The sequence below is a fragment of the Asterias rubens genome, chromosome 9 (genome assembly GCF_902459465.1).
Source record: "Asterias rubens chromosome 9, eAstRub1.3, whole genome shotgun sequence".
Taxonomy (NCBI): domain Eukaryota; kingdom Metazoa; phylum Echinodermata; class Asteroidea; order Forcipulatida; family Asteriidae; genus Asterias; species Asterias rubens.
The window spans coordinates 18288094-18307896 of NC_047070.1; the positions used below are offsets into that span (position 1 = coordinate 18288094).

The 19803-nt window shown below is 39.4% G+C and overlaps 2 protein-coding genes across 3 annotated transcripts in view; both read right to left on the minus strand.

Moving 5' to 3' along the window:
- Positions 1-6298, minus strand: part of LOC117294526 — a 40845-nt gene extending 34547 nt beyond the window's left edge. For both annotated transcript variants that reach the window (XM_033776978.1, XM_033776977.1), the window contains exons 1-2: positions 5016-6298; positions 589-1791 (exon numbers count right to left, since the gene is read on the minus strand). In XM_033776978.1, the coding sequence (XP_033632869.1) occupies positions 589-1791; positions 5016-6174 (2362 nt within the window). In that variant the 5' untranslated portion in view covers positions 6175-6298. The remainder of the gene's footprint in view (positions 1-588; positions 1792-5015) is intronic.
- Positions 6299-8020: 1722 nt separating this feature from the next.
- Positions 8021-17133, minus strand: LOC117294551 (ubiquitin thioesterase zranb1-B-like). The gene is made up of 7 exons (XM_033777008.1): positions 16976-17133; positions 14693-15880; positions 14047-14118; positions 13305-13503; positions 12568-12812; positions 11858-12087; positions 8021-11388 (listed from the first exon to the last, which is right to left on the minus strand). Exons 2-7 carry the CDS (start codon positions 15855-15857, stop codon positions 11224-11226), a joined length of 2076 nt encoding a protein of 691 aa, XP_033632899.1. The 5' UTR covers positions 15858-15880; positions 16976-17133; the 3' UTR covers positions 8021-11223.
- Positions 17134-19803: the final 2670 nt, after the last annotated feature.

Sequence of the window (19803 nt, forward strand, 5' to 3'; positions counted from 1 at the left end):
GCAATTTTAAAGGCAATTTTAACAGGAAACTTGAAGGCAACAAACTACACCTCATGCAAAAGAAACCCTCTTTGGTAGCACATGTCATACAATTCAGCCCCCCCCCCTCCAAAATCTAAGGAAAACAATTATACTGCACAAATTAAAATGCATTGTTTTCTTTCTTGGAGGCCACCAACACCAGGGCCAATTTCATGGAGCTGCTTTTAGAGCAGACAATAATACGTTTTAAAAAACATTCCGACTGAGCAAAATTTAGCTGGAAACCAGTTGCGAACTGTAAGCTTGGTATTTTGGCTATTGACCTTTATCTCATAAGCAAAATTATTTTGTATTTAGCTACTTTTTGTGCTTTTACAAAGCAGTTCTATGAAATTTGGCTCTGGTTGCCTGTGAGTTTTGCCCGAGGTGGTTAGGATGAAGTACAATAGTATGGTAGTATTTTAAGCACATTTCTTGATCAGATTAAAACATCTTCACCAACCTGTGCAAAGCGTTTTGTTAGGTATTGTGGTTGAAATATTAGCTTCCACTTGAAATAAAAAATAAAATACAGAACTTTAATAGCATTAAATCTGACTACTTTACCTTGAGCTTTGACATCTAGAGGGATCTCACTTGTTTCCTCAGCACCTTGGGCATCAGCATCATCATCATCAAGACAGTCATCATCTTCTTCTTCAATGACCTCATCTTCCGGGGTGAAGATGCTGTCTCCGTCCTCAGGATGATACTCATCAGCATCCATCATGGCCTCTGATGGTATTTCTCCATCACTCAATTCATCTTCTTGGTTATCCATACTATCATTTATAGAGGAAGTTGCTCCTTCAATCTGTTCTTCTATAGTACCAGCAAAGTCTTCACTCTCATCCTCCTCCTTACCAAAGAATGCTTTCTCCTCCAGATGCACATCTTCCTGTCTTTCGATTGAGGCTTCGTCAGGGACATCTCTACGCTCATCACATCCAAATGCTTCAATCTGATCACTAGTTTCAGGGAAGGAAACTCTATCCTCAACATCTTCATTGGTTGCAGTTAAGTCCGACTTGCCTTCTTCCTCCGTAGTCACGAGATCTGTTTCAGCATCCACAACCTCTTGTGGATTGTCTTCATCTGACAACACATCAACACCTTTTGGTGTTGGGTCTCCAGTACTACTGTTAGCTTTCTTGGGACTCCTCTTTCTCCAGGGGTACTTCTTACTCGGTGAGCCAGACCTGTCAGAGTCCGAGGACTGATCTGGGGACTTTGCTGACCGATGATGATGTTTTTTACCAAAGGAAGGCAAGCTAACGTTTAAAAGAGGCAACTTTCTCTTGTGTTTCTTCTTCGGGGATTGCTCAGGTGTATCAGCAACACTTGGGCTGTCAGTGTCAAAGCTGGACTGAATGGAACTGGACAGGACAGCAGTTTCTACATGCTGGTCTGAATCTTGTAGGTAGTTTTCATTTTTTTCAAAGGAGGAAGTGTTGCTGTCGTTTGTAGGATTTTCGGGTACTTGAACAGTTTCTTCCGTCACAGTGGCACAACGGGTGCCGTCGTCAACTTCACAAGGCATCTCCATGTTCTCCTCAGGGGATCTGGCACTTGACTGTGTGATCACGCTGCTGTTCTCTGCACTGATGCTGCTGTTGCCCTCAGCAGTTGTAGAGGGGTCTTCAGGGAGCTCCTGGGAGACGTCGCTGCTATCTGTGGTGGTGCTGAGACTACTCTCAGGAAGCTTGTAGAAATCCTCCCCTGAGGCAAAGGAAGAATCTTGGACTGACGATGGCTCGTTATCTGCAGGGGCTATTGATAAAGCAAAAAGAAAATATATGCTGGTTAAAAACACAAATATTATGTGCCCGCAAACATCATTTCTTAAAACATTACAAACATGTACTGAGGATCATACAACACAGTTCTTACATCCAAAGGGCTCATTATTTTGTTGACATTGTATGTAGAGCTATTTTAAAATTGTAATTCATATTGTAGCACCTTGTTTTTGGTGCTGAAGCAAGCACAAACCTAGTACAGCCATCCATATGAAATACCCATAATAAAAACTTAAAAACCTAAAAAACTTTCCTTAGATAAAGAGGAGAATTTTCTTAAAATGTCTGATAAAGAATGGAAATCTGGAATATTTATATGTATTTTCTTTTTTGTTTCAGTGTAATGTATATAAAAAAATGCCAAATAAATCAGATCAAAATCAAATCGAAATCATTTTGGTGCCCCCAAATAATCAACTTTTGTGTAACATACAAAACACTACAAAGTATGTAGATGCCCTGCACACTAAGGGAACCTGCCCAGTGCCCGAACCAATGGTGTTTCAGGGCTCACACTTAACACTGGTGTTCAGTTTCTCATAACAAATAGCTATTGGCTAATAAACACCATTTCTCAAATTGCCATGAGGGCTACTTGTGCAACTTTCTCATTCAAACATTATCTTCATTTTCAGATTCGAGTAGGGCCTACATTAGTGTGTGTACAGTATGTAACTTCATTTGTCAATTAAACCAGTTGGGAACACTACCATTTTAACATCAACAAAGATACGTCTATGACAATACATGTTTAAAACTTAGGCAACTAAAACTTCCTGTGGAAAAGTAAAATGCTCAGTTCATCAGCCTAGTGGGCCACTTCACAAAAAGCTGAAGCAAAAGGCATACAGTGTCTATGGAGGTCAAAATAATACAGTTTTTAAAAGGCAGGGGACACTATCGGAAATTACTCAAGATAATTATTAGCATAAAACCTTTCTTGGTGATGAGCAATGGGGAGAGGTTGATGGTATAAAACATTGTGAGAAACGGCTCCCTCTGAAGTGCCATCGTTTTCGAGAAAAAAGTTATTTTCCACGAATTTGATTTCGAGACCTCAGATTTAGAACTTGAGGTCTCGAAATCAACCATCTAAACGCACACAATTTCGTGGGACAAGGGTGTTTTTTCCTTTCATTATTATCTCGCAACTTCGATGACCGATTGAGCTCAATTTTTCACAGGTTAGTTATTTTATGCATATGTTGAGATATACTAACTGTGAAGGCTAGTTTTTGACAATTACCAATAGTGTCCACTGCCTTTAATAAACCCATTTTATATCAGACCACCTGCAGTTTTCCCTAAAGTGATGTCAAGACACTTGACACAGTGTCCTAGTGTCTTTATTCTCACACTTGTCAATATACAGAACTGGCTCTTCATTATATTTTTAGGGTAAAATGTCAAAGGTCAGATGAAATATTGCCTTTGAGGATTACCTTTCACATGTGAAGATGGATGGACATTGGGTCTGAAATGAGGGCAATGGACAGACAAGAACCAGGTTGGGTTGGGTTGTGTTTTGCTGGTAAGCATCCTCCACTAGTCCACACTTGGTCATTAGGTTTTGAATCATACTCATGGGAATTTCTTTATCAAGCCAGGTGAGGTACTCCCAAAAAGCTGTTAAAGCACAAGGACTATGTCATGAAGTTCAAAACATTTTAAATTTAAAATAATAATAATACTGGGTTCTTATAGCACTTGTCCCAAAGCACTTATTATTTGTCTATTTCACAGGGTAAGAAGCTCTAGCTATCTTTTGAATTGTGAGACCCATTTGTGCAGGAGGACTTAATTGGTCAAGTGATTTTACTGTCCCGACATCTCCACCAAAAGTCAGCAAATGCCACTTGGCAAATTATTTTACAATATATTTTTGATCTTCCAAAAATGTTCCTTGCTTTAAATAAAGGTTCTGGGCTAAAAGCACTATGGTCTTGTATAAAAGACATTAAACTTAGAAGAAGAAAAAAATATGTTACCTGTGGAATGACCGCATGCTTTCACAATGCTTGTACAGAGTCCCATGTTGCTTGACAAATATTTCTAATCCAGGATTAAGTCCAACATGACAGAGTACTTTTCCTTTTTTACTAGTACGGTAAAATGTAACAGTGCTTTGGAGCATGTTCAATCCCAATGACTGCTTTGTACAAAAGGCATCCGTGTTTGTATACATTTTAAAACTAATTACAATGCTAGTAATATTTTAACGGATGGGTGGCCAATCTGAAAGATTATCTCAGAAATGAAGGAATGTATCTTACTACAAAAAGGATAACTTGACCCCTGGGGTAAGACATAATTGAATGCTCTGAGGGTAACTCTGAGGGCTGTGACATTTGACATTTTGATCTCAAGTCGAAGGTGGGTTTCATTTCATGGAGCCATTTTAAATGAACAATGTGCTTAGCAGGAAAGCATCTTACCAGGCATGCCAGGCAAAAGCAGGTTGCCAGCCAATCAACAATGTGTTTGTATAGAGGCCCTAATGACCAGGATAAAATTAAATATCCTTCAAGGAAGTTTACTTAAGTACCTTTTTGTTTTACTTTGCCATACATTAGGCCGTTATCAACATTTGTTTATGTATCAAATAATAAACCACAAGGGAAACTGACAGGGTACATTTTAAAATGATTTTGGGTTGAACAAAGAAAAATTGACTAGAGCGGGATTTGAACCAACGACCTCCGGTTTAACGTGCCGGCGCTCTACCAACTGAGCTATCTAGCCCTATGTTGGTGGTCTCCCTATTTAGTCAATATCTTTGTTCGGGGGGGGGGGGGGTGCCTGTCAGAAGCCATTCAACCGCAAACTGCCGTGTAGCCAGGGATCACACCCAGGTAACGGTACAACCTGGGAAGCGGCAGACAGGGGATCACCTTAAGGGGATGCGACTTTTTACATCAGATATCAAATAATAAACCACAAGGGAAACTGACTGGGTACATTTTTAAATGATTTTGGGTTGAACAAAGAAAAATTTACTAGAGCGGGATTTGTTCATTTTTTATGTTATAGAATTAATTAATACTGCCTTAATTGTCCCTATTTTTACATTGCTTGCTTTAGAGTGCGGGGCACCTTATGGGCTCCTTCAGGATAAAAAAAAAGATTAAGAAATAATTTTCGGGGTGGGGGCAATGGTGGGGGTAGAATTCAAGAAATAAGTAAATAAAAACATACCACTTTCAGGTTTCTCTATTTCGTCATTGTCCACATCAGCATCATCTACCACAACCATGACAACTGCATCATCTTCAAGTGTCTTGTTGTCCTCATCCACGGATGTTGCCAAGAGCTCCTTATCTCTTCGATCTGCATCTTCAACCTCCTCCTCGTTTGCATCTTCCGACCCCTGTCCAACTTCGGAGTCAAAATAATCTACACAAGTTTGAGTGACATCATCTGTAACCATGGTGATGTTTTCATCATCATATCTCTCGCTCGCAAACACTTCTTTGCTGTCGTCTGCTTCACAATCTGCTTTGTCCCTTGAGCCGGAACTTTCTGCAGGTTCAAGCTCAGGCATACTTTCATCCAATTTGGCGTCAGTGTCGCTGAGGACGACATCATCCTGATTCTCCTCGACCTCCACCACAGCAATTTTAATGTTACGTTTGTCCTTTTTCTTCTTCTTGCCAGACTTCTTCTCCGGAGACCCTTCCGGGTCACTCGAGGTTGAGCTCTCCTTTGGAGAAATGTGTCCCTTCTTCTTGCTAAATTTAGGGAGATGGAACTGGACTGCCTGCAAGATGCTCCCCTTTTTCTTTAACTTATGTTTTACATTCTCAGCGTCATGGCCGTCTTCAACTTGTTGGGAAGAAGAGTTGTTATTCATCGAGTTTTCCTTTTCTTTAATAATCTCAGGGGGTTCTATAACTACCTCGAGTTGCTCACCAACATTGCCAATTTCTGACCGGTCGTGAGCCCCATTTGCCGACACATTTAAATTAACAATAACTTCATTTTCCGAACTAGAATTTTTGTCCAGTGGTAGGCCCATCAAATTCTGACTGTCACTATCCGGTAGATCCCTCGTGCAGTTGGTTTCCACTGTCTTTGCAAATACCAAGTTTTGTTCATTGTCACTGCTTGTATTAGGGTTTATCATATCAATAGACAATACCTTGTTGGTGTTACCCGAAGTTTGTTGGTGCACGGGAACAGAATCGCCAGAAGCAACTGTGCAAAGTGGTTGCTGCCGCAATGGGCGGTACTTCCCGGGCGTGCCTGTACTGCAGTCGCCCGCTGCTGACAAGTTCGGGACGATGTTCGCGTTCACCTCGTATTTTCCGCTTCCAGAACCGGGGGGCAACTGGCTAAATTCAACCGAAGCCGACATCTTCCTGCCTGCACGAAGGAGCACTTTATAATACAGAAGACTCTCAAACTTACTTTAGAAGTTGTTCAACTCTGAAGTCAACCATTTTTGAGAGCAGGCATAAGTCTGAAGTGTCTTGTATTTTTAACAGTCGATTCTCGTCTGCTTTTTTTATGTTCATATTTTTCGCATCCCATGTATGCATCCGGACCTTCTGCGCACGCGTGCTTCCAGGACCAGCATACACGTGTGTTTTGTGTTGTGCGTGAAATGCATGAAGTGCGAGTATCATACAGAACGTGTCAGAAAATCTTCGAACTTATAACTAGCAGTGTTTACGTGAAGAAGGGGGTGAAAAGGTCTGGCTACACCAACTACACGTGTGCTTCTATAAAAAGTTTGACGCTTGGTTTGGCTGTGCTTTTGATGACCGTTACTCCCTCGATTAAGTTTTTTTGCAGTGTCATTTTTTTTTACAGAGGGCGCTATACAACTCTAACGGAGCCTCTTGAAAACAACTTAAGTATATTTTCAGGCAGCTGAACTTCAGATATCTTTTCAATTTTTGTGAAAGGTCAGCCGTTTGGAAAGTTTGCTAATTACCCAAGAACCCCCCCCCCCCCCCGAAAATGTCCTTTTATTTCCCACCCCGACTTTTCGGCCAGTTTACAAGAGGCACTCCCCAAATTACCAAAGCCAAATAGGACCAACTTCAAATCCTAAATTTATCAAATCTTAAAAATTGAAGCACAGAAATCCCAGGTTCAGAAATATTGTTACATTTGCACAATCTCAGTTTTGGTAGTGTCAGTGGAGGGGATGACAAACACAAATCAAGCAATTTTATTCAGTCATTCTGCAGTTTCAGGTATGACCTATTTTATTACCCTTACGCAAGTGTAACCTTCCAGTCAAAGCTTTATAAACATTATCTAAAATACCTCTATTTAACAACTATAGATGGAATAATATATTTTGTCTTCCAAAATCTTCAGGAAAGATCATAATAATAACAGTCATATTTAAGTGTAGTTATAGTCACACATTTCACAAAGAACAGAGAGAAGCTGTTTCTTGAGTTAGCCACCAGACCTGGAATTTCATTTTTAAGAAGGCAAGGCCATTTCCATTTTGCAAGGGGCACTTCCATTGTAAAATCATAAATCTATGGGAAACTTTGGAAGGGGCATCAAAGCCAAGACCAGGGCAACAGAAGCAATGACCTTCATGGCCTGTATGTAATTCCAGGCCTGAACCATTGTTGTCAATCCATCCATAAGCAGCCGCTATATGTTCGCACTGCTTCCTTCTTCTATTAAAGATCATTTTATACACAAGTAGGATTTTTAATGCTGAACTAAGTGACAATAAAGAGCCAGGGGTCCATTTCACAAAGAGTTGGGACTCGTATTATCTCGAGTTAGGACGAGCAACTCGTCCTACCTTAGGATTAATCTTAAGGTCTGCCTGCTACAGTGCAGGGTTGGGACTCGTCCTAAGTCCTAAGATTAGTCATAAGTTAGGAAGAGTTTTGTGAAATCGATGGCAGGTTATTTTTCTCTCATCCAGCCAAAGTTTGAACCCAAGTTTAAACGTCAAATGTTTGTTTAAAACCAACCAGAGAAGCCAGTGGATTTTGTTCCCACAGTGTGAAACACTGAGTACAATGTAAACACTGCATATCACACATCGATGCAAGGGTCAAACAAAAATAATATTTGTGTTTTTTTCACCAAACAGCAATTAAATAATGAACAACAATGTCAATACTGTGATAATGGCACTAATTTCAATGACCCACACTTGAAAAGTTTTAAAAATAATGGAAATAAAACCAGGAAAAAAGCCGGGAAATGAGTAAAAAATAACACATTATGATAGAATAACCCCCAGTGAAAGAAAGCATTTTTCCAAAGTTATGATTTATATTGCAAGCTCTACTAAGAGTTAAAAAAACTTGTTTCTAACTTGACACACACAGTATTCTATTAAAGAAGAAAATAAACAACATGCAATTTGTGGCTACAGGGAAAAGTATTCTTAAACGAAAAAATACAACAAAGTATTTGTCATATTTGTACAAAATACCTTATTTGAATCCCACCCTAGTAATGCCTGTAATATTTTTTTCACAGGACTCGGGGAAGTACTGAGTATACAGTGCTTACACATGGGTAAAAACCAAAATTAATATTATTGAATTCTGTTGAAAGCTCAACACGTATTTACCTACAATCCTTTAAATTAAAAAATATGTGCGTCCGAAATGCATCTCATTTTGCACAAATCAAATACTGTAGCATTGAATATAAGAATCTTTTTGTTTCCATTTGGTAAAAAGAAAGTCTGAGTATTAGCTGTAACTGGCAATTTGTTTCCAGGGCCCATTTTTACAGGAAAAGAAACCCCAAAACATGTATACCAGTATAAGGTTACAAACTAATAACGCATTTCACTTCTTGCCAGGAAATATTGAGGACTTTTGTGGATTCGTTGTGCATGTTTTGTGTGCAACTTGCTTGTGGCTGCTAAAGTGTCTCCAAAGAGTGCCCTTTAATTTGTTTTTGGAATAAAAAAAACCTAATGATATAAATCCTAATAGATTAATATCTTCCATCATATAGAAACATGTACAAACCCTGTTTACTCCAATATGTGTGCACATTTAAGATGCACACAGTATATATCCGGAGACACTTTCAACCAGAATCAATGGACCCTTTCCATGAAATATGCTAATCACATTCAGGCATGCGTACAGACCCTGTTGGTTGGCAAACGCCATAGAGTTGTGCACTAAGCAGACGCGCAATCGCGTCTGCGTCACACACCCATTAGCCAATGTACAAAACAGTGCGATGTTCCCTCATATTGCCAACCAAAACGTTAGTGTGCACGCCCTATGTGCAATTTACATATTTCATGAAAAGGGTCTATTCACCCTTCCCTTAAAGAGATATTTTCACCAAAGAAAATAAAACAATCTGAAATCTTCAAATATGTAGATTGACCCAAATGAAAACAGTTACAACCAACCCACAATCTACTTTATGCTAACAATGAACTTGTGAAACTCAGTAAAACAAGGACAAGACAATTTCAAATCACGATTACACTGTGTCAGTCATAGAAGTTAGATTTTTGTGCTCACATGATAAAACATCTAAAACTTTGAGTCAGAGGATAGCAATTTTCATACTGTAACATTTAAATGAATACAAATTTGTTGGTCTTTATCTTTTGACAAGAGCATGATTTGAGCAGTCTGGCTAAAAAGTTACTCTCTGAATTTGTTGTCTGTCTTAAAACAAAAACAAACTCATCACTAAAAAGAAGGTGGAAACCTAAATAGAAATATCAAAGGTTTTCTACAACCCCAAAATGAAAATTGTAGGCTTAATTTGTTGGTGCAGAGAAATCCAAAAGTATGAAGAAAACCTTTAGAAATTCGCTATAAAAACCAATATTGCATTAAAACAAAAAATTTAAAAGAAAAACAAAAGGAAGAAATAATATAGAATTAGTCATTTTTAAAACAACACTGTAATGTTATACTGAGCCCTTTGAAGCACAGCTAAATAAATCGTTATGGCAAATTAAATAAATACATAAACTGGCAATGGTAGGGCGGCCCAAACCATTTAATTCAAACCTACAACTTGAGCACTATACAACTCTGCTGGTTCCATGATCTTACATAGCAAATCATGAAACTAAAACTTGCAAATCACCATTTTCCCCTTCTCTATTATTTTTTTATATAACTTCAAACCATTTTTTCCTCACTGCTCAAACGGTTACTAACAAGCTTAATTTCCCTCTCTTTGATTATGTGCATTCATGCATTTCCAACACAAATGTTAAAACAGTCAGCATGCAAATAATCATCGGCTCCTTTTGCTTTGGAGCTATCATTTTTTGCCGACGCACAAATATATGGATGAAATATCAATACTAAAACAGAACCACTCAAACACAATATGCTTTGTGAGTACAAGTATGTAAATTAACAGCAAAAGTATCACTGCAGTTTGCAAACTCTGCTGAAATTCCTACAGAAAATTCCTGTTTCTTTTCAAACTAACCATCTAAAGTAAACCTTGTTGGTTCTAATAGAAAAGCAGTTAAGCACCTATCTTTTGCTAAATCTGGGGTTTCTCCCTGAATTTTGCAAGGGTGACTAATCCCATTCCCCCCCCCCAAAAGGGAAAGATTTTACACTCTGCGTCTCAGCAATCCAATTCACTGACTGAGTGGAAAATTATAGAGTACCTTCTTTCAAAGGAGAATCTTGGGTTCATACAATACTTTTTTTAATTTTTTTAGTTTTTTTATGAAGAAACATTCAACTACCAAAGTGTACGTGTAATTTAAAATCACACAGTATTTTGATTTCATACAAAATAATACAAAGTTGCACTGTATATAGGGAGTACGTCAAGTTTGTTTTCAATTACTAATCATCAAAATGTGTTAAAATCAAGCATACGGTTTTTGGCCCTGTACTGTATACTGTTTCAGACAAGTTATGATCATTGTGAGTTTTCTCTGTCAAATACTTGAGAAGGCTAACTAATCTGTCACATCAAAACTGTTAATAGACTGGTGCCTGTAATGCAAACCTGACTTAATATCGTTTGCTGCTACATGTTTGTCATCTGGGAATAGGACAAAATGGTGGTCTCTGTAAGGTTCAAGAGTCAGGTAGGAAGATACAGAATCTTCCACTAAACATTTAGGGGTTGTACCCAGATCACGTCTCCTTCTCTGATGGTAAAGTTTAAAGCATCAGCTCTACCTAAAAATATGTTACTAAAATACACAAACTTTTTTCACAAACTTCAGTCTATATATTTTTCACTCATGAGATCCAAAAATACATTGTAGAACTTCACAAAGAAAAAAGAAAAACAAAACATGGTGCAAAAAACTCCACGTCGTAAAAGGGAAACTAAAGAACCCTGATCAACTTTGACAATATCTATGAATAAAATTATGTTGTCTACAAAGAGGGAGTTAGAGAGAGGCAAGGGTACTTGCGAGGTTGACTGTGGCTACCGTCCACCGTCGTCAGAGTTGGTGAGCGATTCTGCGATATCGTTGGAGCCATTCTTCCAGCATTTGACCAATCAGCACGGGTCGTCGTTTGTGGTGGACCTGCTGGGCAACAAACACTCCCCCCGCTGTGTAGCAGCCGTCGAACCACTCGTTTAGAAGCCGTTCTTCTGAACCGAGCTGAAGTAAATAAAAATAACACATTTTAAGTTAGGGTATGATTCAAGCGATTACCAAAAACAATTGTTAAAACCTTTCTGTGTATAAGTTGGTACTGATACGGACTGACAAAATTATACCATGCCAATGTATGGCAGAGGGTGTGTGTTCCTCATCCACACCCCTCCAAATGTTTCCACAACAAGGGTACCCCCCCCCCTAAAATCCTCTTCAGATATCCAGAAATCAACGTGAAAAAAAAGGAGAAAAAAAAAGAGGGGTTTGCGGTAGCACCATCTGTAACTCTTTTGAGTAGTGTTGGTTCTGAGAAGAACTAGTGGTTGACAAACTCAACGTTCTGATCAGCTTCATAACAGATTTACAAATGGTGCTACCGCAAACCTCACCTGATTATATTCTCACCATGCAAAGTTTCAAATCCTACACAACAACAACCAATAAGAATTTACAACGGTTGGAGCCAACTTACCTCAAGAGGTGTGATAAAGTGAATTGGAAGCAACTTCCCTTCAAAGTCTGTCAGCGGAAGGTAAACAGTCTGCGTCTCGTCGTCTGTGTTCAGGTTGGCTCCAGCCCCCTGGTTTTCGTCTGACTCTGTTTCCATGGGAACCAGGGCTGAGAAATGCCCCCGGGTGTAGCCAAGGGTAATTGGGCTCTTCCAACAAAAGCTGGGTTCCCAGAGTAGAGGTAGGTAAACGCCTGTTTATACAAAGCAGAATAAATTACTGGCTTCATTAACAGGCGAAGGTCATCATTGTTGATAATAAATGTATGCTTGTTTTAAATAGTTGTGTTGTGTTTTACTAGGGCCTACTATTGCCATTCTCACTTGTTATGGCAGGGGGAGAGTTTTTACTTAATATTTCCACTTGTCTTGATTTTGGGGTCAGCATCTCGTTTCCTGAGAAACATCAACACCTAAAATACTTTCATGTTTGTGAAAATTGTACCCTGTTCTTCTTAAATCCTGACAAAAATGGACTTCAGTTTTACCCATGGCTTGGAGCTCCAGATGAAGCCCCCACCCCCAATTAGCTAACAGAATGAGGTAAAACATTCTCTGAAATCTTGAGGTTTGTCAACAACAAGGGCTGTCTTTCATCTTGCAAGATAATATGAAGATAACAGACCGATAAAAAATACTGAGAAATTACAAGCCTGCCCTCCTCAGACACTGACCTTGAAAACGTGCATAGCCAATATTCTCCCCACGGAAGCTCTTGATGAACTTGACCCCGTAGACTATGATGGGACGGCGGAGGATGTGCGCCAGAGCAAATATATGAATCTGCTCAAGGGCTGCCCCGGGCTGACCGGCAAGACTGAGCATCAGGGTCCAGTCCTGCTCCCACTGGTCATCATCTAGAGTGAACTGCATGCTCTCAACTTGCATTGATTCATACTCCTTCCAACGGGCAAAAAATCTGATGGTAGAGGGGAAAAACAAAAATGACCGGTTAAAATTGTTAGTGTTAAGCCAAAAGTTCTGCTTAGGAAATTTCTAGCTAAGCAAAAAATGAGTGGGCACCAGTCAAAACAGTGTGAAGATTATTGAATTTTGGCTGATAACCAGTTTCTGCTGAGCAATAAATTTGTTGGGCTTACATGTTATATAAAATTGGGCCATGGATACAAAGGACCACAAGACGTCGGACCTGTCCAGTCATTTGTTTATTGGCCAAGGGCTTAAATCAATGGCCTTGGTCCAGTGTCAAGCCCTGACTGGTCCCTTGTTGGGGAGATCATCAAACAACCAAACAAACCAACCAACACCCCAACAAACAAACAAAAACATGTTGAAAGGTATACCCTCCCTTTAAATTTGAACTATTAAAAATCAATACAATGTATTATATCATTCAATGGCCTTCTAGTGAATATTTGTCTCCTGCTTGAAAAGATTGAATAGCATGTACCTTACACCACCTTCGTTGAGACTGTCCCCAAGAGCTCTCCGTAGTGCAGCGTCTGTATCAAACACACCCCATGTGGCCTGCAACACAGAGTCCAGCAGGCAGTCACCGGCAGTGCGGTTCCACAGGGCATACAGACGACTACCTAGGCTGTCAGCAACTTCAACACTCCAGTTAATGATCGGGGACTCCTGCTCTAATTCTAGAAACGTGAACAAGAAAATACAAAGCACCTGTCACTGGTTAGTTTATTATGCGTGCCGCAGTATTAAATATTTCCCAATTCTCCTAGCAGAAAGACAGACTCACACAGAGCACCACAGTTATTACAAAACATGGTGTGCCACCAGAGTGTTCCTTCAATGAAACTAGGCTTTCTGTTGTTTTTTCTCACCCATACACTCTTTGCTTTGCCGAGATGTGGAACAATGAGCCATTTCAACAGCTTAAGTCCACGCAAACTGCACATATTGTGTATACTGCACATACTGCATCTGTTAGGAACTCCTTGCCTGGTGCATGCCTGGTGCATGTTTCCCTTCATCCTACAATCTAGACTGTTGTAAAAGGAGTAACAATTGCTATCTTCAGCTCTCCTCAGGAGTTATTTACATTTTTAAATATTTTCTTTGTGTAGCCCAGGCCTGTTGCAATGGGCAATATCTCAAAACTGAAATAAGATATATTACCCTGCAAATTAGTATTAATGATGACTGACTGGTACATAAAGTGTAAGAAGAACTACCTTTTTGGACGTCTCTGTCTAGGAGTTCATCAAAGAGTTGACTCCTCACAGTAGGTGGAAGGTCCTCGATTTCTGTTGGAAAATTATTCGGACATACAGATTTTAAAAAGGGAAAATAATGTCACAAGGCAACTTGGAGGCAACCAAGTATTTCACTATCCCCTGAAACAATATGAGGCTTATTAACCTGTGAATTTGTTTACTTCTTGGCGATTTGCATGGAAATGCTTGCCTATAAATTGGACCATTTAAATTGGCCTCTACAGGAGAAAGTGGAGGCAATGCACCATTTGGGTGTTAGATCTTAATCACAAGTTAACGCTTAAATTTGAATTTCTCAGACCAGAGAGATAGTTGCTATGGCACATGATTCGGGCAAGCTTTTGCATTGCAAGTTGAGAGAAAGCAAACTCCTATACACAATTCTAAATAAATGTGTATGGCACAATGGTACTGTGGTTTGCTCATCAGGTAAAAGCCAAATCACAAAGAACTGGTTCTCACTACGCTCTAAACGAAATGTAGCCGAACGGGCTTTAACTGTTTTTAGGATGGATTCAGACTTTTTGAGAACTACATGTAGTTTGATGTGACCAAGCCTTAAATTAGTTTTATAATACATGCTTTGGGGTATAAAAACACTTACCTCCAGGTAAAATAAATGTTAATAAATCTGTCACAAAGAAGCACAGGAAGTCCATTTTTCTCTGGCGTAAAGATCTTGCAATGTCCCTTCGTATACCACCGGCCAGGTCTGGGCAAACCTGGGAAGGTGGGCGCTTCACAACATTGCCGGTGACGTCTGGGGTCAGCAGCACTGCCACAAGATCCTCTCGTTTAAATCTAATTGCTAAATGCACTAACGTAAAACCAACGTCAAATGCACTGGGTCTATTGAGGAGAGTCACTTCGTCGCGGTTAAGCTGGCGCGTTGGGGAGCCCCCAGAGGTAAGATACGCTTCCACAACCCTCGGGTCTCCCTCCACAACACCCATGCAGGCATTGAGGAACAGCCAGTCGGACTTGCGCAAGCGCCTGCGTATCTGTTTAATGCGTCGGTCGTGGTCGGCTAGGTTGATTGTGCCGTGGCTGAGTGTAGACTGTGGATTTGGCTCAGGGGTCACCGATGGTAGGGACACTTGTTGAAGTTCCACATTAGAATCAGGACTCCTTGGCGGGGATATGGGTGGAGAGCTGCGGCTAGAGGCCTCAACGTTGCGTAGATTCTCTTCAATCAATGAACTGCTTGCAGCCATACCTGATTCCGGACTGTGCTTGCTGCGCATAAACATGCACAAAGCACACTTCTTTGCTCTGGGCCAGTTCTCATATGTACACGCTGGGCAGGCCCATTTCTTCACATTCTGGGAAATATTACGGTTACGGTCGTTATTACCAACTTGACTTGCTTCTGGCGGCTTGGGTAATCGTGGTAACCTGAAACCCTTTGGGGTACCTCTGCCCTTATTATCCGCTGTAGGGCTACTGCTGCTATGTAACGAATAACACAGGGCGCATTTGGTGGCCTGGGGCCAGTTCATGTAGGTGCAGATCGGGCAGGACCATTTTGCCGCCAGGGAAAGTGGTCCTCGGTGATCACTACCTGGAAGTATCAATGGTGCTGTCCTGGTACCAGTGGTTTTGGTACCAGTGGCCCTTGGTATTAACTCCCTCCGGGGCCCCTCTGGTGAGGTTGGGGCACTGATGTATTGAACAGGCCGGCGGGCTTGGCACAGAGTACACTTGATGGCACTGGGCCAATTGTTGTAGGTACAGTATTCGCATGTCCATTTCTTGTGGTCATCAGTCATGCTGACCTTCCAACCTCACAAATCTGAAATGGCAAGATGGGTGTCTCAAAAATTAAACCAAGTATGATTAAACGGAATAATATTAATTAAACGCACAGCTAGCTAGAAGTGTTGTCATGTACACTGGGTCATGAACAGGGCCTGATTTCACACAATTTCATTACTTCAGAATTATGTGAGGTAATGGGTAATGGTGTTACTGCAGCCGATTTCACGAAACGCTAGGATTGATCCTATCTCGAGTTTCGTCCTAACTTAGGATTAATCTTAAGGTCTGCATGCTACAGTGCAGGGTTGGGACTCGTCCTACGATTAGTCTTAAGTTAGGAAGAGTTTTATGAAATCGATGGCTGGTGTACCGTAGTGTAGAGTGTACTACTAGCAGCAGAGTACCAGGTAGCATGTAAAATAATAATATTACTGTAAATCCATAGTTCGATAACGTAACCATCCTCCCGACAGCGGGGGGAGGGTTACATTATCGCAACTAGCAAATCCATTGTCTCTTAATAATTTTTGTATCCAAAACGTGAAATAAACTTAAAACAATTCAAAGTCTAACTAAAAACTAAAGTCTTTAGTAAAGACACAAATTCAAACATTTTCAAACTATATTTTTTATATGCAACAAAATTCTTGAAAAAACAAACAACCGTTCAAATTTATTTAGTTACCATGCAAACAAGAAACCCATTAAATAAATTATAATCTTAATTGACAATGAGTATTGACATTCAAAATCATGGATAACTTTCCGTATGGCGCCACCACTTTTTCACCCTTTTTTACAAAAAGAGATATCTCATTGAGCTTTTTTGAGGTAAATTAGATACTTTATTATTTCATATCGAATGAAAAAGCGCCATACGGAAACTTTTCCAAAATTATGAGTTTATTCAGTAGATTGTAGCACTAGTTAGCAGCATTACTAGAAAAACAGGTGAGCAGTGCACAGCTTGCTAGTGCTCAGTAGTGAATTATTGTTCATTGATTTACTGAACGTACTACTAGTACAGTGTTCAGTAAATCAATGAACAAAAATTCACAAAATAACTGGAGCATTCTCTACTTTTTATTTATTTCTAAAAGACACCGAATCCCCCGAAAAAGCAACATACCTCTTCTTCAACTTGACCACAACGCACCAACAAACTAAAACCAATCTTCTCGTCGCCCAAATAAGCTCCAAAAACCATCATAACAGCAGCATTCTGAGTGTTTCCCAACATCAACAAAGAGTAAGAAAAAAAACCTACACGGCCATTTTATTATTATTTTGTTCACATCAGCTGGCTCCCGCGGTTAACCACAATAACATTCATCATAATGTTGCGATATCAACTCTGACTTGCGATAACCAGCGAACTATTTCTATGGGGGCTTTACAAAATGACGTCACCATATCGCATCGAAACAAAAACAAACAAAACTAGAAGACAAGGAAAGAAAAATGAGCATTGAAATGAACGTATTATAAAAGATAAATTTACATTAACGAGTCTCAGAATATTAAAAAATGGAAGTAAAATGTGCCTCAATTATTAATAATTGTCTAAACTAAAACTGTGCATCGATTTAATACGTCTGAAGTGGAGACTAGTTTCGACAGGGTTTATTTATTTATTTGCAAAATATCAACGCTTGGCGGCGCCCTTAAGAAAATACGGTTAGGTTCATTAATTTGTTGAACGTTTACAAAACGGATCCCTACAAAACAAGGTTTGTTGGTTTGTTTAGATGATCTTCCCATCAAGGGAACTCGGCAAACTCCCCCACAAGGGGATATTAAACACCAAGCATGAGTCTATGAAATTTATGAAATTTATATGAGTTGTTTTTCTTGCGTTTGGTTGAACAACTCGGCCTTTGCATGTATTTTCCATGCGCGTGATTAGCAGACGACACAACAAAAAATTAACAATTATAAACGCGCCTACCCTTCAGTCACTGTACAAGAATGTCCAATAATTTAGCAAAAGCAGAATGATATTCGCCGCACAAACCTATTTTATATGCATGTCCACATTTAATGTGGATGTCCACTTCTTTTCTTAGTTCTACATACAACCAAAACTTAAAAAGTTATCGTTCTCAACATTCCTCATTTCAATCTTTTATGGGTTGTTTTATTTTAAATTAAAGGGGGTGTCCTGATGTGGAGGCAGCGTTGTGCCGTCCTTGAGGCAGCGCGGCCCTGTTTTGGTTAAACGATGTAAGTCATTTTTTTTTAGATTTTGAGATAAAGCCATTTCCCAGTAAAGTGAGGGCGCTCTTTCCGATTCTGAAAATCTTATCGTCAACGGATGAGTGGTTCAGAAGATACAAACTGTATGTTGACCTGTACAACTCAAAGTTTGTGACTTTAATTCACAAAAAAGATGTATGTCACACTTACACTTACTTTACAAACTAAAAATATGGTAAAATGGTGTATCTCTCTGACATACACCATTTGAGCAAATTAATCAACATCCCAAATGCTTTTCAGTATACCATTGTTATGCACCAGTTTGACGACATACGCTTTCCTGTGAGTGTGCATTATTTCGGTGAAATGATGTATCTTTGAATAAACTGTCACAGTTTCTTTAATAATGTTCAAAAACTTATAACAAAATATGGAAACCTATTTTCAATTATTACATTAGTGAAAAACTTTTTAAAAAATGACAATCCAATATTCTGAAACAAAAAGGCAGTTATTTAAACTTTAAACCTATTTTTCTTGAAATTAGTTTTTTTGAGATACATCGTTTTACCAAAACAGGGCCGAGCGAGAGGCAGACGGTGAGTTAGGAGGGCGCCACCATGCGGCGGAGTTTGGTTATGCCATTCTAATGCCTCCGTCGCTGGTCGGTTGCTTTTCCGACTTCCAATTACAGGTAAACTTTCTTCTTTTTGCAAGTGTGATTTAAATATATAAACTTTAGGGCAATAAACCGGGTATAACAAACATCATTTAGATTTATCCATCAGCCCATTCAAGCTCTGGATTGTATTTTATTTTTCAGTAATTAAAGTTCAGTCAAAGTTGTAAAGTAGATAAAACTGTCATGGCGCCGTCCATAGCAACCGCGCTCTGCTGGTACATGTGCGTTTATTTAACACGAGCATGAGGTTTATTGTATGTGGTGAAATAATTCCTGTAGTTAATGCATCTGTGAAATGGGTAATTTACAGTACAGTTATACGTATTAAGTCTAAGTTGATTGAGCAATGTGGGCATATTTTGACGAATTAATGGTGATCCATAGTCTAGTTATGCTACAACAGCGCCCTCTACGTCATTGGTAGAGTTGTGAAATTGGTACATGTATTGACATAGTGTGTTAATTAGCTTGCCATGGTGAATTATTTGGAGAAGGTTGTCTATTATTATTAAGCTGATGACTTTAAGACTTTAGAATAAATCTATATATTGTTCTGATAATTCTTAAGGGTTTTAGGACAAGATCTGGATAATCCCATGTATATTGTTTTGACTGGTAGAAACTAACTGTACTGCTGGATATAATTGTTTAATACAGGTCTTACAGATACAGGTGTATATTTCAAAACAGAAGGGTTGCAAATTAATTAATTGAGAGTTGCATTATTTCACACTCAGTATTTTACCTAATTGGATAGATTTTGGTGCACACGCACTGCATGTATTTATCATACTAATGATTTCTTTTATTTTCTCTTTTCTCTTTTACTTGTTAATTGTTTACTGTTAACTTTGTCATGCCATTCTAATGCCTCCGTCGCTGGTCGGTTGCTTTTCCGACTTCCAATTACAGTTACCAAATTAAAGAGTCAATCCGAACCCACTGATGTTTCGAGGTTTCAAATTATTTTAGGCCTCGTTCGTCACCCCCCTCCACACTATTTGACTTTGAAAAGTTAGTTGCGATTATCGTTTCCCTCCATCTGCCTAATAACAGTCGGGAGGAGGGAGGGTTAC